The sequence below is a fragment of the Trichogramma pretiosum genome, unplaced genomic scaffold (assembly GCF_000599845.2).
Source record: "Trichogramma pretiosum strain Unisexual culture from Peru unplaced genomic scaffold, Tpre_2.0 scaffold20, whole genome shotgun sequence".
NCBI classification, from domain to species: Eukaryota; Metazoa; Arthropoda; class Insecta; order Hymenoptera; family Trichogrammatidae; genus Trichogramma; species Trichogramma pretiosum.
In genome coordinates, this window is record NW_019641696.1 from 604,522 (window position 1) to 626,947 (window position 22,426).

Sequence of the window (22,426 nt, forward strand, 5' to 3'; positions counted from 1 at the left end):
TCTCGCATTCGCGCTCTCTCGGAACTCCGAACTTGCCTATACGTCTTTTGCTCGCACGCACATACCCACCCGTCTCTTGAGTTTTCTGTACCGCAAGATCGTTTATTCGTTGGGTTCGAAAAATTATTGGAAAAGGAACGCGTTTCCGGTAATACAATTTTTTATGTTTTTCCTCGGTAATTGATGGATTTTACGTTTGATTTTATTTACGTTATCGATTGGCAATCGATTGTTTTGATTGTAAATAAATGAAATGACATTAGAGTAAGCTAAGACACACCAACAATCGAGTAAGATTGAAAGATTAGCTATGAAAAAAAAAATTATTGTCCGATACCGAATTTCGTTGGATAAAAAGGTATATTGCTGATGAACATTTGAAACTAAATTTGTTCCTAAATAGTTGATTCATGGTATATTAACGAATCGTTTTTTTTTTGGACTTCAAAAATGTAACTTATAAATTTCACAGTTCGAAGGGAAAATCGCAAATGGATATTGACGCTGTGATTCGTGCGATCGATCGGTTTTAGTCACCTACGATTAATGGGTTTTTCTAGACCGTACGCAAATAAGGTTCGAAAAATGTAACGTTCGCGTTCGAGGACTCTATTTAGAAGAAGAAAAAAATTATTTTCAATAAAGATTTACACGTTCGATTTCTCAAGGCAAGTGTGAGTATAGATACAAAATCTTGATAAATGCAAATCTATATGGAGTCTGATCTATGTGGAAAGTTATTTTTCATTCTAAGCAGGTAATAAAAGAAAGTCATTTATTGTATTCTTAAAACCGTGATGTATTCGAAAGTTTACGTAAAATTGATTCATACTAGAAATCATTACTTCCGCGCGACTCAATAGAGTAAAAAAAGGAAAAAACAATTTATAAATTTTCCACTCAACGATCCAAGTCAAGGTAATTCACGAAAATCGAATAAATCTGCACGAATCATGAACCAATTTAAAAAAATAGAAATGTTTACCTGTGCATATTCACGTTTTTTTTTTGGTGCCGACGTCGGGCAATGCACGCGTGCAGCGGCGGTAATATCGAGCGTGAAAAATGCGTTGTGTTGTTTCACGATCGTGCGCTGGCCCTGTCTGGCACGGCCAGACGCGCGCCGAGCGTTTCGAGCTTTTCTCTTCCTCTTTTCTTTTAGGGGCTATTTTCACCCATTTGGAAACCAGACTCGTCGCAGCTGTATTATGGACTGTCGCGCGCCAGGCGAAGACGACGACGCGAGGGCTGCAAAACCGCAAGCAGAGAAAGAGATGCTCAAGATTTTCTTTGGAGCGTGACTATTAGCGAGAGAGATCGAGTGTTTGGAAGTCTTTTAACATTTGTTTTGGCGAAAATAATCCCTTACTTTTAGCGATTTGTTTTGCAGATCGGCTGTCATGAATCGTTATCGAATAAACTGCATCAGATCGTTCATTATCATTCGCCAATTTTTCATCAATTAACAGTGTTGGCTCATTTTCCTGCTTAAATCATTAAATCAATAAAAATGTGGAAAAGAGAAAATGACATGTCAATGATAAAAACATGAATTACTACATATATAGATATATTTATATATTTTTTTACATAACTTACTAACTGCGTATTTATATATGTTTCAGTAAATTATTTACTATGTCACAGCTCCATTCTTCTCATACATCATTAAAAAGAAGTATTGTATTCTTGAAAAAACCTTAGTTTCTATACACTCATTCGCTCACTTAGACACACTCGTTTTTTTATTTATTAAATCGATATATAAAGCATGTGCATGTTTTTTCCGTCAAAAAAAAAAAAAATCAAACGATTGCGAAATGTTTCAACTATTTATAATATCATATGATAAAATCATCATAATTTTTTTCAGGTAAAAGGTTCTAATGTATTTGTATGATTTAAAGTAACATTCAATGTTACGATTTCAAACACTTTTCAATTGGTCACAGATGAAGCTTTGCTATGCACCTATAAGTATTAACATCATTAGTTTCTAACTGACTATGCATGATCTGGGCCTTATATTATTTCCCATTGCGTTTCATACATGCTTTCTATAAATAATTATTTCTGCATTATTTATACAAGTTAGTGATTTCAAATAAAATAACATTTCACTCTTTACTTCTCAACAAGATTTTTTTACATAAATGATAAAAACTCAAATAAAACTTTTCATGTCTGCTTATTTACCCATTAATACACTTAATTAATTAAAAATAACAAAGTTTAATGCTAGTTAAAGTAGTAGGGACTAAAATCATTATTCATATTTGTTCACTACATCGTCAATGAAAAATTACACTTTCATCAACGCGTTAAAGCCAAAAAAGTATGAATTATAAAAGTTTTTCGATATGAGTTATATTTCTAGGAAATATTGATTATAACAAATTTACAATTTTTTAATTTAGGTAATTTTCATCACATCATTCGACTTTTATAAGTATCCATTCGATAGACTTATTTTGTTTTTACATTTAACTACAACCCATAATTTTTTGCATTTTTTAATTCTTATTTTGTGCAGACTTTTTCTTTTTTTAATTAAAATTCAGTAAAAGTGTATTAGTCATTTTTTTCAAATTTTTGTTTTTAAAAACCTATGCCATAGTTTTATCGCAAAGTTTCTATTATAAATATAACAGTAACAAAAACCAAATCTCTTGATTTAAAATCTTAATTATTAAGACACACCCAAATCAAAATTTTTCAGTCAAACAGTAACTTTTGACTGTAATAAAATTGTATTTTTTTTAGTAAACAATGCACTGATCACAAGTAATTTTAATTTTCACAATATTACTAATCAATTTAATGTCTTCAATGGCGGCGAGTTGTTTGTCATATGCACAGTGTTTTTTCGTAGGCATAAAATGTTGGTAGCTACAAATGCAGCATGCCACAATTGTTAATTTGAAAGTGATTCTCAATTATTACAATGATAATTTGAAAAACTCTGTGTTACTTGATAAATGTTGTTTGCATGTTTTATGAGGTTGGATGATAGGAGTTTATCAGCGCTGAATCTACAGGTTCCATGCAGGTAGGACAGGTCAACGATCTGAGAAGCCAATCATCAATGCAGCTAGCATGGTAAGTATGCATGCATGGCAAGTAACGCTCTTCTTCTCCAGTTGTCAACTCCATCATGCAAATAACACATTCTGCCTTCTTGTTCCCGTCGAATTTCCTCGTTGGGAGATGTTGAATCAGTCCAAGGCGCTTAGCTAATTTTACTTGTTGCTCCTCGTCATTGATAATTGGTCCATTGCTTCCACCCAAGCCGAATCCTATTCCAATACCTTGATTTGAATTCATTTCAGTCGATTGTTGGTGTAAGTATCTATCTCGAACAGCAGATGGTGGATAATAATTACTGGCCATTTCCTGGAGGAATATAAGTAAATTAATAATAAATTCGCTTAATTGATAAGTATTATAAAATTCCACACAGGTTCATAATCTTGAGTATTTCATAAAAGCGTCTATCTGATATCATTTTTTGTATTGCATAAAAAAAAAACTAGCTCTGGATTTGATAAGCATCGCGTCGTAAAAATCACAACAAAAAAATAAATTGTCTCACAAGCTAAATTAAATCGATCGAAGCACCGAGTATTAATTGATCGAAAAAAAAGGCGATGAATTGAAAAAGCAAAGTCTGGAAAGAGAAGGGGTATATGTATATAGGAGAACGGGGGTGGGGGGGAGAGAGACAGAAAAAAGAAACCGTTCACTCTCTTCCATGAGTCTGGCCTATACGCAGATGTCGGACACAAAACAAACACAAATTTTCCGCGCAAAGAGCGAGCGAGGCACAAGAGAAAGACTCGCGTATGCACACACGCGAGTCGCCAAGCGTGAAAAATTAAAAAATAAAAAACCCTCGCCAGCGAGATAACAATGTCAAAAAAACGCACAGAAAAAAAAACAATAAAAAAATAAAAAATAAAAAACAAAGTAAATAAAGGCTGATACGAACATGTTCCTCGCTGTCAAGTCCAATAACACTTACGCTATAGGGCATACTCGGCTGTCTGAGTATGTCCTGGGACGCACCGATGCCCAGCGCAGGATCGGAACTGTTGCTGAGCAGATTGGCGTTGTCCTGGGATCCGGCCCCGATGCAGCTCAGACAATTACCCATGACTCTGACGATGAAGTCGCAAATGGTGATTGGCTAAATGATAAACCTCCGCTCGTAGAGAGGCGAAATGAAAAATCTGCTATGAAGATGGTGGCCGTCTCGGCGGCTGCTGCTGCTGCTGCTGCTGACGACGATTCTCGTACGGCGACGATGACGAAAGAGGTCGATCACACATGCAGAGATACAATGTTGTACACAACACGGGAAACACGAGAGATAGAAAAGGGCTTCTTCTTTCTCTTCTCTTCGCTGCCTCAGCTAGAGAAGTCGCAGAAAATCTAGACGGCGACGACGACGACGACAGTGTTCGAGCAGTTTAGTGTTTTGTTGCTGCTGCCGTTGTAAGGACGGAATCATGTATGCGAGTCGTCAGCTGACGGTGTGTTAAAATGCGCTACTAGATAGCTGGCTACGCTATACAACAACTATATGCTTGTGGTGGAGTTTACGTGCAACAAATATATTATGTATATATATTGCTGCTGCTGCTGCTGCTGCTGCTGCTGCTGCACCAACACTGCTGCACACACATCGACCGTGTCTCGTTCTTCTGTATATCTGTCTCTTTCTTCGACTGTCTGTCTCTCTTTCTCTCGGCTGCGACACTGCAGCACACTGCACGGCACAGAGAAACGAACGTATCGGACGGATACTGGAGCTGCTGCTGCTGAAGTTTTTATTTTTTTTTTTATGCAAAACCGCGCGCCAAGACAACGACGAGTCTGCACGAATATAATGGTCTCGGTTGTGTTTTGTAAGTTGCAGCCAGCACAGCTTAAATGGGTATATATATATATTATATATAAGTAAGACGTGCGGACTCAGCGCTGTGCCCGTCTCGACTGCGCCGTCCGTCCGCCGTCGTCTCTCTGTCTTTGTTAAAAGTATCGCCAACACCACTCCGCACGAGGCTCTCTATAGTATATAAAGTATGCACACACGAGAAGCAGCTGCACTGTGCGTTACTATACGTCGAATTTCTCTATATATTAAATGTATATATATATATATATATATATGGTTGCACTCACACGTTTAAAGCATACTCAGACAACAGCAGCAGCGCAGCAGCAGCACACAATTTGCGCACGTTATACACTGGTGCTGTATCGTATACGTGACAGCTGAGCCTATATATATGTGTCTGTTACAAAGCTGTGCGCGTCGAGACACGAGAGACGAGGCAAAGAGAGAGAGAACTCCGCGAAGAGACTTCACACATGTAGATACGGAATATACTTATAGGCTATGGATCGCTGCTGCTGCGTGAACTCGCTGCTTGAGCCTATTATATTCTGTATTGTACGACTACGACGACGCAGCACAAAGAGCAAACGAGAGAGCTGACGATGGTGGAGGTGGATCGCGCTTGTATAGACAGTACTGCTTTACGCTGCGCTGCTGCTGTTGCTGTTGTTGTTGTTGTTGTTGTTGTTGCTGTAGCACGATGATGATGATGATGATGCGCTACTCCGAAATCTCGACTCTCTTCGTTATATCTCGCTTTTCAGCTCCTATATATTGTGTTGTTGTTTAACGGTTATAGATAGACTCGACGCGGTCTACCAGTGCATCGCGCGAAACGAACCCTTTGTTCGACGTTCGAACTGTCGTTAAAAAACAATCGCGTTTGGGAAACCCGTCTATAATTTGAAATTATTACGATTTTACGGCGAATGACATTTTGCTATTTCTTTCGAAATGATTTGACACTTATCGAGTCGTGCTGTTTTTTTGTTTTGACTATCTTAATTTTTTGACATTGGCAGAAATTGCTAAAATATTCTTATCTTTTACCGGTAATGACAAAATTATTCTCCCGAATGAGAATAAAAGATTTGAGTAACTAAACTTTTTTTTTATAAAATATTGAGTCAATTAGCAAACGGAGAAAACTAAACTTTCAAAGTTCTTTTTATTAAATCTTAATGTAATTGAATTTTAAGCTGACAGTGACACTGATTATTTAAAAAAGAAGGTCCGATCGAATTCAAAATGACAAAAAATCATTCACACGTCACTGGAACGGCGTCACTGACTGTCAATATGTGTGCGGATCTTTAGAAAACGAACATTGACGTACTTTTTTGAAACTTATTTTTATTCAATCGAATTGAACTAAAAATCTTGCGTTTTATTTAGTATCGATTTTTACGAACATTTTTTTTCCAATCGTTCAAACTTTTTTTCAGAACTGTAATCAAGACGTAAACACGACTTCAAACCGCGTTCCATTCGCCACCCACGACTCTCGTTCGAAGCAGTGGATGCCGTGCGGTCTTGTCGCTTCGCAGTCGCCGCAGACGGCAGCAGATGCTCTCCGGACCATGATGTATGTTACACACACTGTTGTGACGTTGTTGTGTATGCGTGTACACAAACACACATAAACATTCACTCCTCTTTCGGCTCTCCGCCGAGACTCCTATTTCCCCTTCCTCGGGCTGCAATGAGTAATTATACACGAACCGCTGCTGTGTAGTGTCGTCGATCATATAGGTATATGGTGTACAGATCAGTATTTGCCAGTGCAATTTACACACTAGTGCAGTAGTTTCGTGTCTATGTTATATTGTATATGGTAATACACACTCATGCATGTTTAGTGTATAGTGCTCGATGTTTACCATAAAACTCGAAGAAACATGTGAATCTGTCAGTGCGGTCGACTTTTTGCTTTACGCGTGAGTACCACGAGAGAGTTCAACATTTTTCTAGCCGTGCACGTTTTCATCCTTTCTTTCTTCACAGTCAAACGCGGGGTGCGGTCGCTGTCGTCGGATGACACCGATAGCCTACATGCTCTAGAAGCCCTACGAATTGCAGCAAGCCAACCAGCCAGTAGCACACAGTGTTTGGCCTCCGAAATGAGATAAGCCCCATTATCTGCCACACGAATCCGCACACCACGTCTACGCATAATATAACAGCCAACGTCCGCGATCTTCGCAGCGAAATTTACCAAAGCACAGCAACGGCACAGCAGTAGTCATGGCGCGGCCGCTCAGTCCCAGTCAGCAGAAGCTGGCAGAGAAGCTCATAATTCTCAATGACCGCGGCACCGGTATGCTCACCCGTATTTACAACATCAAGAAAGCTTGCGGCGATGCCAAATCCAAACCCGGTTTCCTGTCCGACAAGACCCTCGAGTCGTCCATCAAGACGATCGTCAGGAAGTTTCCCAACATCGACATCAAGGGCCTTCAAACCATCACCAATATCAAGAACGAGATCATCAAGTCTCTGTCGCTTTATTACTACACTTTTGTAGATTTGCTAGACTTCAAAGACAATGTTTGCGAGCTACTGACAAACATCGATGCTTGTGGAGTCTACATGGACATAAGCATCAACTTCGATTTGACCAAAAATTATCTAGATCTCGTTGTCACTTACATCAGTTTGATGATCCTGTTGTCGAGGGTCGAGGATCGCAAGGCTGTCCTGGGCCTTTTCAATGCTGCCCACGAAATGGTACACAGCCAGTCGGATCCTAGTTTTCCCAGACTGGGCCAAATGATTATGGACTATGATTCACCGCTGAAGAAGCTCTCTGAAGAATTTGTGCCTCATGCCAAAATTTTGAAAAATGCTTTGCTATCTCTCTGGCCTATTTATCCAGGCCGGAATGCATCCGCTGATGCTTGGAGAACGGATCAAAAGTTGAGTTTAGTGGGCAGTCCTGGACAAATTTTAAAGGCATCTGCAACAGATACAATGTCATGTGAAACTTTGAGCTTAGACAGAATTGAAAGATGGATCATTCTTGGCTTCACTCTCTGTCATAATATTTTGAATCAAGAACAACCCAGTAAATTATGGACAATAGCTTTAGAGTCAGGGTGGGTTTTAGCTCTTTTCAGAGATGAGGTCATTTATATACACCAATATATACAAGCATTTTTTGAATCAATCAAAGGTTACGGTAAAAGGGTGTCAGAAGTTAAAGATTGTTACAATCAAGCGGTTCAAAAAGCTGGTTATAAGCATAGAGAGAGAAGAAAATTTTTGAGAACTGCATTGAAGGAGCTAGGTTTAATTTTAACTGATCAACCAGGACTTTTGGGGCCAAAAGTTCTTTTAGTATTGATGGGACTGTCTCATGCCAGAGATGAAGTATTGTGGCTTTTACGACATGGAGATAATCCACCAAATCAAGGCAAAGGCAAAGGAAGAGGTGGTGAAGATTTAGTAGATCGTCAGCTACCCGAGCTATTATTCCATTGTGAAGAGCTTAGGGCTCTTGTGAGAAAATATTCTCAGGTAAGATAAAATTGAAAAGATGAAGTTTGTACAATTTTCACAAAAATCTATTCATGTTTCACTTACATGCGATGTTTATATTTCAGGTTCTGCAGAGATACTATGTACAATTTTTGTCAGGCTTTGATGCACCCGCAATGCATCAGATGATTCAGAATTTGCCAATATGTCCAGAAGAAGAAGGTGCAATAATGAGTGACATGTGCTCGACCATAGCCAGTCTCACGGTCAAGCAAGTGGAGGAGAACGAACTCTTTGACTTCAGGCCATTCAGGCTCGACTGGTTCCGCTTGCAAGCGTACCTGTCGATAGCCAAGAGCAGCATGAAACTCGCCGATAACCGAGAACTGGCGTCGTTCATGGACACCACAGTCTTCCACACGAAGATGGTCGACAGCTTGGACGACGTCCTGGTGGAGACATCCGACCTGTCGATCTTCTGCTTCTACAGCAAAATCTTCGAGGACCAGTTCCACATGTGTCTGGAATTTCCGGCGCAGAATCGCTTCATCATCGCCTTCCCGCTGATCTGCAGCCACTTTCAGAGCTGCACGCACGAGCTCTGCCCCGAGGAGCGGCATCACATACGCGAGCGCTCGCTCTCCGTGGTGAACATGTTTCTGGACGAGATGGCCAAGGAGGCGAAGAACATCATCACGACGATCTGCGACAAGCAGTGCAGCATGAGCGACAAGCTGCTGCCCAAACACTGCGCCGCGCTCATCTCGCAGGTGGTCAATCGCAAGAAGAAGGACAAGAACAAGAAGAACATGATGGAGATACGCAAGCCGGGCTCGGAGAGCTATCGGAAGACCCGCGAGGAGCTCACCACGATGGACAAGCTGCACATGGCCCTGACGGAGCTGTGCTACGCCATCAATTACAATCCGACGATCAACGTTTGGGAGTACACCTTCGCGCCTCGGGAGTACCTGCACCAGCACCTGGAGACGCGATTCGCCCGTGCGCTCGTGGGCATGGTGATGTTCGACCCGGACACCAACGCCATCGCGAAGCCCTCGGAATTGTTCGTCAGCGTCCGCGCCTACATGAATGTCTTGCAGACGGTCGAGAACTACGTGCACATCGACATCACTCGTGTGTTCAACAACGCCCTGCTGCAGCAAACACAGGCGCTCGACAGCCACGGCGAGAAGACCATTGCCGCATTGTACACGCAATGGTATTCCGAGGTGCTGCTGAGGCGCGTCAGCGCCGGCAACATCTGCTACTCGGCCAATCAGCGCTCGTTCGTGTCACTCTCGGTCGAGGGCACGATACCGTTCAACGCGGAGGAGTTCTCCGACGTCAACGAGTTGCGCGCCCTCGCCGAGCTTATCGGCCCGTACGGCATGAAGATGCTGAACGAGACGCTCATGTGGCACATCGCCAGCCAGGTGCAGGAGCTGAGAAAGCTCGTCGCCTCCAACAAGGACGTGCTCATCTCGCTGCGCACCAACTTCGACAAGCCCGAGGTCATGAAGGAGCAATTCAAACGTCTGCAGCACGTCGACAATGTACTGCAACGCTTCGGCATTATAGGCGTCATACTGAGCTTCCGTCAGCTGGCCCAGGACGCCCTCGTCGACGTACTCGAGGAGCGCATACCCTTCCTGCTGAGCTCGATCCAGGACTTCGGCCATCCGATGCCGAGCGGCGAGCCGGTGCGCGTCGTCGCCGAGATGACCTCGGCGGCCGGGCTCGGCTGCAAGGTCGATCCGGCCCTCACGGCCGCGTTGCGCACCAGCTGCAGCGGCGGCATCCTGAAGAACTCCACGGCGCCGGCGCAGCCCACGGAGCTCGACGAGGACGAGCACGTGCTCGTCTGTCTGCTCATGGTGTTCGTCGCCGTGTCCATACCCAAGCTGGCGCGCAACGAGAGCTCGTTCTATCGGGCCTCGCTCGAGGGCCACGCCAACAACATACACTGCATGGCCACCGCCATCAACAACGTGTTCGGCGCTCTGTTCACGCTCTGCGGCCAGAACGACATCGAGGACCGCATGAAGGAGTTCCTGGCGCTGGCCTCGTCGAGCCTGCTGCGACTCGGCCAGGATCCGGACCGCGAGGCGACGCGCAATCGCGAGTCCGTCTATCTGCTGCTCGACCAGATCGTCCAGGAGTCGCCCTTCCTCACCATGGACCTGCTCGAGAGCTGCTTCCCGTACGCGCTCATACGCAACGCCTACCACGACGTCTACAAATTGGAGCACGTTCAAGCTTAACTGCGCTCGTCGGCGGCCCGCGGCGAGTCGCGAACGCGTTGAAATCTGTACCGACGTCTGGCCATAAGCGCGTTTCGATCGAGCTCGCGAGAGATGTTCATTCGCTCATTCATTCAGTATTTCGTACTATGATTATGTTAGGATATATCATTCATTCATTAATTGAGCTTAAAAATCCCGTCTGAAAACAATTCATACATTTATATTAGGCACTGGCCGTAATTAACTGAAATCGCATTTGACGAATTTGTATTGCACTTTTATACGTGTATTATAATTATATATATAACTATTTTATTATAGTTTATTTATCTTATAAAAATGTATTTGAAATATAATAAATTGTTTATAATTTTATGAAACTTCTCGAACTCAATCTTATTACGATCAAAAAAATCAAAATTGAATCAACTTTTATTTTTTGTAGAACTTAGAGAAGATACACTCTTTCTCGTTCAGTAAATTAATATCATATTCGTACTTTCAGCTAAATGACAATTTACAAGCTACCGATATTAATTACAATAATCTCATTGAAATATTAAATTCATTTTATCGACGGAGCAAAGCATGAATTTCAATTGAAAGATGATTGTGCTACTTTTGCTATGCTCTTTGAAAGAACAATAATCAAATTATTTTGACAATGGACAGAGTTACATAAACAATACAAATTTCGATGACTTTTCAAGAAATCTCTTAATTTTCATTGTATTGACAAACACAATATTTTATTCCTATTATAATACGGAAAAGTATTGGATGTACTTAGTTTTCAATAACTAATTAATTTTTCATTTACTGATAGTTTAATTACTCTATAGACTAGTTTCAATTGTGCTAATTTATACAAAAAAATTCATGCTATTTGAAACAAAAGTTGAACGTGTTCGTACAATTCTGTAGCTTTTCAATTGAAATTATCATATTCATACCGTAAATACAGTAAAAATATTCGTTAACAATAAAAATAATTGTTAATAATTCAATATGCGCATTACGATTGTATTTTATTAATCTCAATTATTGCATTCGCTGTAAAACTTATTTTTAATTAAATACTAATATACTAATATACTAAAATAAGTAAAAGTCTTATTTTGAAGACGTTTTTGTAATAAAATTTAAAATTCATTTGAATCGCAAAGAAAACCAAATCCTTACATCGAGCAAGTGAGAATTTAGATTTTTTTCTGAGCTCGATGTTGTCTGTAAGCTGATAATCATATTGCGCCGATTCGTTCCCGGCGACTACTGCAACACGTCTTACCGTCGCGTATTTCTGGTGGCGCACATTTATTCGCTGGCTATACTTTCTTATTTATTACACTTACATTATTTGTATTTGAGATGAAGTAATGAGTCGTAAAAAATAAAAGCAAGTACAGTAGATTTAATTTGAGATAGTATTAATTAGAGAAAAGCGATGATAGAGACGGCTGAACTCACAAAGAATAATAAGAGGCCTATAAGAATAGGAAATATCTTGCTCTATATTTACAATATTTACTATCGATCCAAGGTTTTCTCAAAACTTATGTGGAACCCGAAAAAGTTTGATAATTATGAAAAACGATTGATGAAATACATATTATTATTTACTTGCGCAATTTGAAATGTACTTTTTATGCTTGAAGAATTTTAATTTTAATTTTAATTTATTGATGCGTAATTCAGATCTGAAATAACAAAGGCAGCTTTAAAACTTGAAAATGAAATCGAGTATTGTTCATATTTCCAATTTAACATTTTTTGAAATATGATATTAGATATTTTTTCAAGTAGGGGAAAGCGGGGCACGTAGACTCACTTAGATAAAATATTGAAAATAATGGTTACAATAAAAAAATAGTATATTTTGTAACAAGTGCGCGAAGCAGTTGACTCACCCAGGAGTTGTTTTCACCCGAGCGTAGCGAGGGTGCAAAGACTCCAGGGTGAGTCAACTTCCTCGCGGACTAGTTGCAAAGGATATTTTTTAACTCTGCTTGCGAGAAACTAGGGTTTTCTGACGCTTTAAGGTTAGAAAACCCGTGTTTCGCGCACGCAGTGTTAAAAAATGATATTTTGAACCTACAGATATCAAGCTGAGCAGTTAATGAATACAATGCAATAGTCAAAAGTCATAATTTTTTCATATTTATTAAATGACAAGCAAAATAAAGAAGACGTTGAAATCAGTGCTTCTTGCCCCAGCGTGGGTAAGAGTAACTGGGCTCGGGGCAAGAAGAGCGCACTAGAAAAGTAGGTTGCTCATACTTGTTACTCTATGCGCGTATATTGTAAATACACGTAATTTGTTTATGAACTGAAAAATGATGAAAAAAGTTTAATACATAAACATGTAAGTCTAACTTTTTAGCTATGATTCAAATTTTTACAACACAAAATCTCTAAAATAATCAAAAAGAATTTTTTATTCGAAAAAAATCGAGCTCAGAGGATAATTCTTAAATTTTTTCAGAATTTTTGGAGATGACCTTAGAAAATTAGATTTTCCATAATTTTCGGAAAATGAACAATCGTCTCCAAAAATATTGAAAAAATTTACGAATATTCTTTGATTAATTTTACAACTTATTCATTCTATAAACTTTTTTACACAAATCAATCGTTTTTGCAATGAAAAAATAGTTGGATTATTGTATAAACAATTAACTTCGAGGATGCCGTTTTGCTAAAAAAAGGTGATTGGAAATTAGTTTCATGAAAAAATAATTATTTATACTTTTTATGAGCATTTGTAAAAACTATGATAAAATTCATGATTAGTATATTAATTTTCATTTAACTACATTTTGAATATTATTCTTATGAACTAATATGAATTTCAAGTACATTTGTGCATATTCATTAAAATACATCTAATTTTCATGAGACATTTCCTAATACAGAATAATCCGTCGACAAATGAAAATATATTTATAAAACTTCGTAAAAAAGGTTAATGATTGAATAAATTTTAACAATTTATTGCTGAAAATTAATATGCTTGAGTTGAAAATTCAGCAATTTAACACTGTTTTTTATTTTGATTTTAAGGTGAATAATTTTTCATAAAAAAAATTAAAAATCGATGAGTTATTTATTAAAAAATGAATTTTTTTAATGAAAAAATTGAATACTTATCAGATTTTTTTTTAAATCTACAGTAAAATTCATCATAAGTTTATTAATTTTCACTAAAGTCAACTCAAAATAATTCATTTTAATTTATTAAAATTTCAAGTATTTTCTAAAAATGTTTGTAAAAATATAATGAAGTTTCATTAATTTCTGCGTGAATTCTGATCAATGTGTCGAACAATTAAGTTTCAGTAAATTTTCAACAGTGTATGAGCGCGTACGGGAAGGTTTTCGCCAAATTTTCTTAATAATATTATTTGATAGTGTTATTTGGGATACTTTAAATGGCGAATTATAATTTTTCATACACGTTTCACATTGAAACTCTTTGACGGCTGCGACGTCGATTGCGTGCACACACCGACATTTTGTCGCCTCTCTACCTGAAATTGATGTGCGCACAATTTCTTACGCTGTTTTTGGTGTATCGCGCAGATTATTTTTATTGGTTTGCGTTTCCTCGTCGTCGTGGTCGTCGTCGAGAATGAGAAAAAAAAAGAGAAACAAACATGATTTTCTCTCGCCTTCTTCTTTTTCTTTTAAAAGAGAAGAGGGGACGTGACCACGCCTGGCTATGAGGCTGACGAATCCAATTGTTCTCGGCAAATGCTTGTCTCTCCTTCTTCTTCTTACTTTCTTCTTTTCTTCTGCCTATGGGGAGACGTGGCCTGGAACGAAACGCAAGAAAAAAAGATGAATTCGTTCGTCTATACAGCTGGCACGCGCGACTCGACACTCTGCGTTCTTCTCTCGTCTCGATCGAGCGGCAGCTATACCAACGTCTGGAGCGCGTGATCAGGACCGTCCATTAATTTGTTTGCGAGCGGAAGATAAAAAAAAATGTTGCCCCCACTGAAGCAGGTATGTTTGTTGTAAAACATAGGGGAGAGACCGGCATGAGTGACACCATAACTTCAAACTTGCTTCCTGAAGCGAATGTTTAAAATTTTTCAAATCTGAAACGTCCATTGCAAAGGGGAGCTCAAGCTCTATAACATATATTAAAATTGGAAAATTACAATGAAATCTCAATTTTCTATTGAATTTAAAAAAATTTGTCACAATTGCCCGTCTTTTTTCAATGGCGGATAAGTGTGCCACGGGAGTCGGGCACGAGTGTAATGTATATTATCATGCAAGAAATACATGTACGTAGGAGAATAATATAATTTTTTACTCAAAAACAAATTAGAGAAAAAGTTTATGGAATAAGAAAATCTCCAAATTTATCGAGAAACATTCTCAAATATTTTCAGAATTTTTTGAGATTTTTTAAGAGATTGCACTCGACGAATTGTCGGAAAATTGAAAGTCGTCTCCGAAAATTCTGAAAAAATTTGGGGCATTTCTTTGATAAATTTTAACCCGTTTTTGGCCAAACGGACGAAATTTTAATTATTTTTTCATTCAACATCTGAAATTCAACTCTGAAAAAATTATGTGAGAAATGTCAGAATAGTCATAACCGACGTAAAATTTTATGAACTTTTCGAATCCGGGGTCAGAATTGTCAAAAAAGTTGATGTGTAAAAGTTGTGAACAATCAAACAATAAAAAACACGATTTTTTTGAAAAAAAATTTGATTTGATCCGAATTTTCGAGTCGAAACAGACTTGCTCTATAGGTCTGACACGTTTTTTTGCGTCCATGGGCCGATGTAGACTTTGTGACGGGAAATATATCACATACATTCCCCGACACAACGATACCTTCGATACTCGTCTGGCTCGAGAGATCGCGACTAATGTACACACATTCACACATACACATAGACAAGATCATCAAGAGAGCATGGTATAGCCAGGACACTTTGGCAGGTCGATACGTCGATACTCCTAATTTATCGATAACTACACATTAGGGTGGTTCGCTTTTGCAAAAATGTTGAAAATCGCGTATACGTCATGGCGATTCTTAAAGTTCAAGTCTTTACGAAAAGAAAGCCGGGTTCAGAACCTCAAAAAAGTGTCGGGAACCGGTGTCGATCGATTTTTGAAGTTTAAAAACGTGGTCCAAAATAGGAGCAAAATCGGCCAACCATTCAATTTATTTCAAACTGTGTTTCGAGAGTAAAAATAATATCGACAATACATTTTCTTACGTATTTTTGTCTGTAGAATCGAATGCCGTAGTCAGTTTTGCTCTACGACTTCGTTTTCATCGATAAAAATGTACTTTTTTGATTTTTTTTTCGCTTAAAAATCCAAAAATCGACTTTGCAACGTTTAAAAATGAACAGAAAAAATCTTCGAAAATTTTTGACACTACCAAAATTTAGGATTTTTTGTGACGAATCCAACCGTATAAATTAGTATATGCTTTAAAATTATTTTCATTCATAAAAATGCAAATTTTCGATTTTTTTTGGCTGAATTTGACGAAAAATCTCGAAAACGCGCCCTTTTTGAGAGAAAGTGCTCTTAAAAAATCCCGCTGCAACATTTTTTTTGTATTTTTTGCTGTAAAATTGAATGACGTTGTGATTTTGGTCCTAAAACATCGTTTTAGAAAAAAACGATTTTTTTTCGAAAACATCTCGTTTTCGAGATTTTTCGTCAAATTCAGCCAAAAAAAATCGAAAATTTGCATTTTTATGAATGAAAATAATTTTAAAGCATATACTAATTTATACGGTTGGATTCGTCACAAAAAATCCTAAATTTTGGTAGTGTCAAAAATTTTCGAAGATTTTTTCTGTTCATTTTTAAACGTTGCAAAGTCGATTTTTGGATTTTTAAGCGAAAAAAAAATCAAAAAAGTACATTTTTATCGATGAAAACGAAGTCGTAGAGCAAAACTGACTACGGCATTCGATTCTACAGACAAAAATACGTAAGAAAATGTATTGTCGATATTATTTTTACTCTCGAAACACAGTTTGAAATAAATTGAATGGTTGGCCGATTTTGCTCCTATTTTGGACCACGTTTTTAAACTTCAAAAATCGATCGACACCGGTTCCCGACACTTTTTTGAGGTTCTGAACCCGGCTTTCTTTTCGTAAAGACTTGAACTTTAAGAATCGCCATGACGTATACGCGATTTTCAACATTTTTGCAAAAGCGAACCACCCTACTACACATGCGCACTAACGAAATTCGCAAGGAGGAGAACACATTCAAATTCGTGCCTGTGAAGAGTCCCCTCGGACTCGACACTCGCTTTCACAATCAGACCTTTGACTAGTCCACATCGCTCACACTGGTAGTGTCTCTGGAGAAGATAAATTTTCTAGTTCTCAAATGGCTGTGAATTCCAATCGATGTAGATATTTAGAGAAATCTGTGCGATTTGAGTTAAAACGTTTACGACCGGTAATCGAATAACGACCGAGTAAAATAAACAGATTAGGTGTGAAATTTCACGTCTATAGCGCCCAGCCGTAACAAGATATGTAGTTATACTATGTTGTCAGTGGTCTCAGTTACCAATCGACATGTTGTTACGAGAAAAAAACTAACTGTTCTATCATCATCATTCACAATTCTGTAGAGAACTGTTACGTGATGATATAATTAGATGGAAAATTAGATTTTTTAAGCATAAGGGGCATAGAATGTCACATAAATATGGGAATACAAGAGGCGGTGCCATTCGCGGCCGCCAAGAAGCCATATATACGCGGTCGATTCTCGCGTTTGTGTTACATTGGGCGATCATCGTTTTAACTCTCATAAAACTCAAAAATCAAAGTTATAATACTTAATCTTTTTTGATGTAAGCTATTTGAAAAACGCCTAATGTCGATCTTGTTTCATTTCATGTATCCAAGTAGATTATAATCAGTTTCAATAGAGCTATATTGAATTGATAAGTCAATGAGTTCAAATCGAAATGTTCACGCTAAAATATATATATAACGAAAGAAACGATTGAAATTTCCAAAACAAGATTCATGAATTAAATTACTTTACTGCACTCGCTATTTTCCCATTTCGATCAATGCTTATATGAGTATATAAGTCAAGTGACATTTTAACATGTGATAAATGAATCGGTCATATTAACATTGCATGTAGCATTTTTTATTTGTTAAGGCGATGCCGAAGCCCCGATTTTGACCGACCGAGCATTAAAAATGTAAATTTAAATAACTTTTTTACTACATCGATTTTCGAAAAACGGCTCTGTGGAGCCCTCCGTATTGTAACTGTGAAAAACTGCACCAAATTTCAACCAATTTCATCGGGTAGTTTTTCCGGAAAACAGAATCGAAATTTTTGATTACTGTTTGCAGGATAAAAAATTCTGATCCTGTTTTCCGAGAAAACTATCCGATGAAATTGACTGAAATTTGTCGGTTGTTCACAGCAACAATACGGAGGGCTCCACAGAGCCGTTTTTCGAAAATCAGCCTGGAAAAAAAGTTACGAAAATATACATTTTCTGTGCTCGGTCGGTAAAAATTGTGGCCAAGGCATCACCTTAAACTAATTTTTCACCATGTTAAGGTGATACCTTGGTCACAATTTTTACCGACCGAGCACAGAAAATGTATATTTTCGTAACTTTTTTTCCAGGCTGATTTTCGAAAAACGGCTCTGTGGAGCCCTCCGTATTGTTGCTGTGAACAACCGACAAATTTCAGTCAATTTCATCGGATAGTTTTCTCGGAAAACAGGATCAAAATTTTTTATCCTGCAAACAGTAATCAAAAATTTCGATTCTGTTTTCCGGAAAAACTACCCGATGAAATTGGTTGAAATTTGGTGCAGTTTTTCACAGTTACAATACGGAGGGCTCCACAGAGCCGTTTTTCGAAAATCGATGTAGTAAAAAAGTTATTTACATTTACATTTTTAATGCTCGGTCAGTTAAAATCGGGGCTTTGGCATCACCTTAATTACGCTAAATCAAAGTACCTTTGGAGCCTAGGACATAATCGCTACCTTTACTAAAATAATAAGCTCGATTATAATAGTTATGAAAAAAATTCAATACAGTCAAGCAAAATAAAAAGTTTATAATTGACACATTCAAACAGTTACTAAAAAAACTAGCCCGTTGAGAAATTTTTAGATAAATTGATAGCACTTGTAACCTTTTGAGACAAAAATTGATGTTTGAAACAAAAATATTAAATTTTGGATTGTTAATTCCTGAAAATTACGACGATATGAATTATTACGCATATTTTACAAAATAATTTTTTTAAAATCTTCATGGACGATTGTATTTTTTTGAAGCGTATATTTTAAAATCCTTTTTCTTCGAATGGTTTTGTTTCGTGCATTACATGAGCCTTTTTTAACATCCATATCACGAAAATGATGAAATTCCAGATGCACAGCGACTCGAGGGAAAAGCAAATAGTATATTACTGCCCTAGGCCGCGAAAAACAAAAAAAGTCCCAGAGTACGTGTAATTAGTGACCGAGGCGAAGACGAGATTTGATTTTTCTATATTTAACTGGAGCATTGAACATTTTTGAATTTTTCGGAGCCATTATCGAAAAGTGTTGTCAATTTTTTTTACAAGATTATGAAAAAAAATGTTCGACGTTCGATATAAAGGAGAACTTCCGCGCGTACTACGAAAACTCGTTGCGTTTGTTAATCCACATGTAAGAATAAACCGTGTATAAAGAAGGACTGTTGTACCTAAAAACTATAAATGGTTGCAATTAAAATTAACTTAATGAACAGATTAAAAAAGTCGTATTCATAAATCATACTTTTTTTATATCAAACAACTTTTTTCATTTCAATACTTAACTTTCTGCTTATTTAATTCAAAATGGCATCGGATTACTATTCAAATATCAGTTTCTGCATGTTAGAATCCACTTCAAAAGGTAGCTGCTTACCGCAAGCTTAGAATAGCACGCGTTTGGACAATTAGCATGTGTGAATTTTCTAGTGAATACTAAGAATATTTTGTGTTCTCAAACCTCCATAAAAGGGTCGAATGACTGTTTTGGATCATGTACATGCAGGCATAGGATATTTTATAATTGAAATGGAAAAAAAAGTTTTATTTTCCATAAATCGTCCAACAATATCTATTATAATTGTATAAATTTTAAATTTTTTAAAAAAGAAGAGAAAATTCCAGAAAGTCTCATGTGAGACTGTTATTTTCATAAGCCATCGTGTAGCTTACTTTTCACATTTTCATCAATTGAAGCTGTTCATCTGAAGTGTGAATCGATTCGTGAGATTCAATTAAATTTACATGAAAATGAGTTTTGATTAACTACATGCAATTGACAGCCTTTGCTAATTAATACTCGAAAATTAAAAATCTTCAAAACTGAACAGCAAATGCTCTCTCTCTCTCTCTCTTTCTCTCTCTCTCTCATTGATGAGACAACGCTAACAAATACTTGTGAAAGATAAATGACACATAGTTACTTCTCAACCATGAGATGTAACTATGTGTTGTTTAGTTATTTAATTGTGTCCAAAAACAAATTTTAAGAGATCAAGTTTCCTTCATAGAGTACGTGGAATTATTTAATCATGCCACAATAAAATTACATAATTTGCTACATTTATTTAGGACCATTCAGCAAAATGGGCCCCCCATATTTAATTCCGCATTTCGATTCGAATCGAAACATCAGGAATTGAAGGCATATGCTTTAGCCACCAGCAATCACATTAATGTTCCTTATACATTAGCACAACGTTATTTATTAAAACTAGCTAATATGAAAGTCAATGAAAGTTTTCTTCCAAAGGAAATAGATCATAATACGTATACTCCAATCGATATTTATGATAGAGCAATATATTTTCCTTCGTCAAATGATGTGAAATGTACAAAAACGATCATTCACAAAGGATTCGAATACACAATTGAAATGGTTCTGCCGCTGGAAATTAATGATCAGGGTTTAAAATCATTCGGTATAATTGAAAAAATTTTTTTACACAACGAAGTTGTATACTTTGTTGTTGAAATTTTGCAAGTGATAGAATTTGACGATCACTGCTATGCGTACAAAGTTCGTAAAAGTTCTGTGCGCACGAAAAAAATTATCAACGAATTCTTATTTTGTAAGACTTTTTACATTGATTCCAACAATAATGAGTTCGCATATATTGTACTCCATCATAACCTTTAAATTTCAAACTTAATAATAATTATAATCTTATCAATAATGTATCTCAATAAATAAAACAGAATAAAAAAACATTTAGAACATGTAATCTCATTTATACACCTTATACCTTCCCCCTTCGTACTATATGGCTGTTGCTAACTTCTACTCCGGCCTATAGTAAAATTTACTATGGCTCTGAGTAACATCTACCGAACCGAACGTTTTTGGACTCCGAATCGACAGCCAAGGGCATTCTGGCAACTGGGCCGAAACTATATTTGACTGGCTTTTTCTTGATGAAAATTTTAGCGATGTCGTACTGCGAACTCCAAATGGAAAGAAAATTCCAGCGTCAGGATCGTGCTGGCCGCTGCCAGCTNCATTTTTCACATCTGCAAAACAAATACGTTTAATCATTTTTAAATATAAGCTCACGCAAGAACTAATGTAGTAAAAATTAATATATTATATGCTAATAAAAGTGTGTCATTTTTTAGTTAAAAAATCTCACACTCAAATCGGGTAACTAATATAGTACCTAATATAAACTACTCCGTGCACAAACAATTTTCGACCGTATGCGTACATAAATCGTAGCGTATGTCTAGTCAGAACGGCTTATCGATGTCATTTGTATAAGTTTACATGGAAAAATAGAAAACATAGAAAAATCCCATCGACTGTGATAAGTGAAAATAGTATAAATTCCGTATGACGAAAACCTTATGTGAGCATGTGAATAATGTTCAGATTCAAAGACTTCCACGAAAAATATTGCAAACGTTTGAAAACATTGCAAGCTATGCAACAAAAGGTTAATTGGGAGATCGAACAAGAGCGAATACAATTTCTTTTGAATATCCAGGTCTTGGTTAAATATTGCAGTGACTTTACTGAATTTTTCCGATATTTTTACTTCTGGTTTTAATATTTTTCGAAGGGAAAAAATGGAATAGCTTCTCTGACATTCCATAGTTATTGAGACGGAGGTCCGGAATATAACTTAGAAACTACGTTCTATTACTGGGTGTCCTTCCACGGCTATGAAAATAAACTTGGCGTCAATCAAACCTTAAGTTTCCTCGATTTCGTCGAACCATGCCGATACATTGCGCGACTCAATACACAATAACTATCTGAGCTACTTCAGTTCGTCACTTTCACGTGGCCTACGAGGCTGTGCGTGTCCGCGTCGTCGCGAGATTTTTAGAACTTGGGCAGGATCACACTTGCCTTGGCAAGAAAGAGGAACACCACGCTACACTTGACTCTCAAGAACGGGCACGAGGTGGTGATCGCCTTTTTGCGCAAAAAATGTCACACTTACATGAGATCTAATTTAGTATCTAATATAGGTTTCTCCGCGCTTTTATAGTTATACAATATTACAAAAATATATTTACTTGACTTTTTTAGGGACATAAAAGTACAGGTTAAATTCCGTGGTGAAAATTCTCCGGTATATTTGCTCATTTACGGAAGACAGTCCTCTACGATCCATCTCTGTTTTGTATAATTCGTACATTTTGGCAATGCTCAAATTCTCATCCAAGTACTGCTTCGTACTAGTGGCGCGGCAATAGTGCGAATCCAGTGGTGGGAAGGATTT

At 37.5% G+C, this 22,426-nt stretch overlaps 2 protein-coding genes across 2 annotated transcripts; one reads left to right on the forward strand and one right to left on the reverse strand.

Moving 5' to 3' along the window:
- Positions 1-1,604: 1,604 nt before the first annotated feature.
- Positions 1,605-5,487, reverse strand: LOC106656935 (RING finger protein 11-like). The gene is made up of 2 exons (XM_014378136.2): positions 4,022-5,487; positions 1,605-3,393 (listed from the first exon to the last, which is right to left on the reverse strand). Exons 1-2 carry the CDS (start codon positions 4,151-4,153, stop codon positions 2,995-2,997), a joined length of 531 nt encoding a protein of 176 aa, XP_014233622.1. The 5' UTR covers positions 4,154-5,487; the 3' UTR covers positions 1,605-2,994.
- A 972-nt stretch (positions 5,488-6,459) lies between these two features.
- Positions 6,460-10,927, forward strand: LOC106656925 (membrane-associated protein Hem). The gene is made up of 3 exons (XM_014378114.2): positions 6,460-6,837; positions 6,905-8,416; positions 8,503-10,927. Exons 2-3 carry the CDS (start codon positions 7,145-7,147, stop codon positions 10,639-10,641), a joined length of 3,411 nt encoding a protein of 1,136 aa, XP_014233600.1. The 5' UTR covers positions 6,460-6,837; positions 6,905-7,144; the 3' UTR covers positions 10,642-10,927.
- Positions 10,928-22,426: the final 11,499 nt, after the last annotated feature.

Coding starts and splice junctions, on each gene's coding strand:
- LOC106656935 (XM_014378136.2), bottom strand. CDS start 4,153: ATGGGTAATTGTCTGAGCTGCATCGGGGCCGGATCCCAGGACAACGCC. Junction 3,394..4,021: donor AGCCGAGTATGCCCTATAGC/GTAAGTGTTATT, acceptor ATATTCCTCCAG/GAAATGGCCAGTAATTATTA.
- LOC106656925 (XM_014378114.2), top strand. CDS start 7,145: ATGGCGCGGCCGCTCAGTCCCAGTCAGCAGAAGCTGGCAGAGAAGCTC. Junction 8,417..8,502: donor TTGTGAGAAAATATTCTCAG/GTAAGATAAAAT, acceptor TTTATATTTCAG/GTTCTGCAGAGATACTATGT.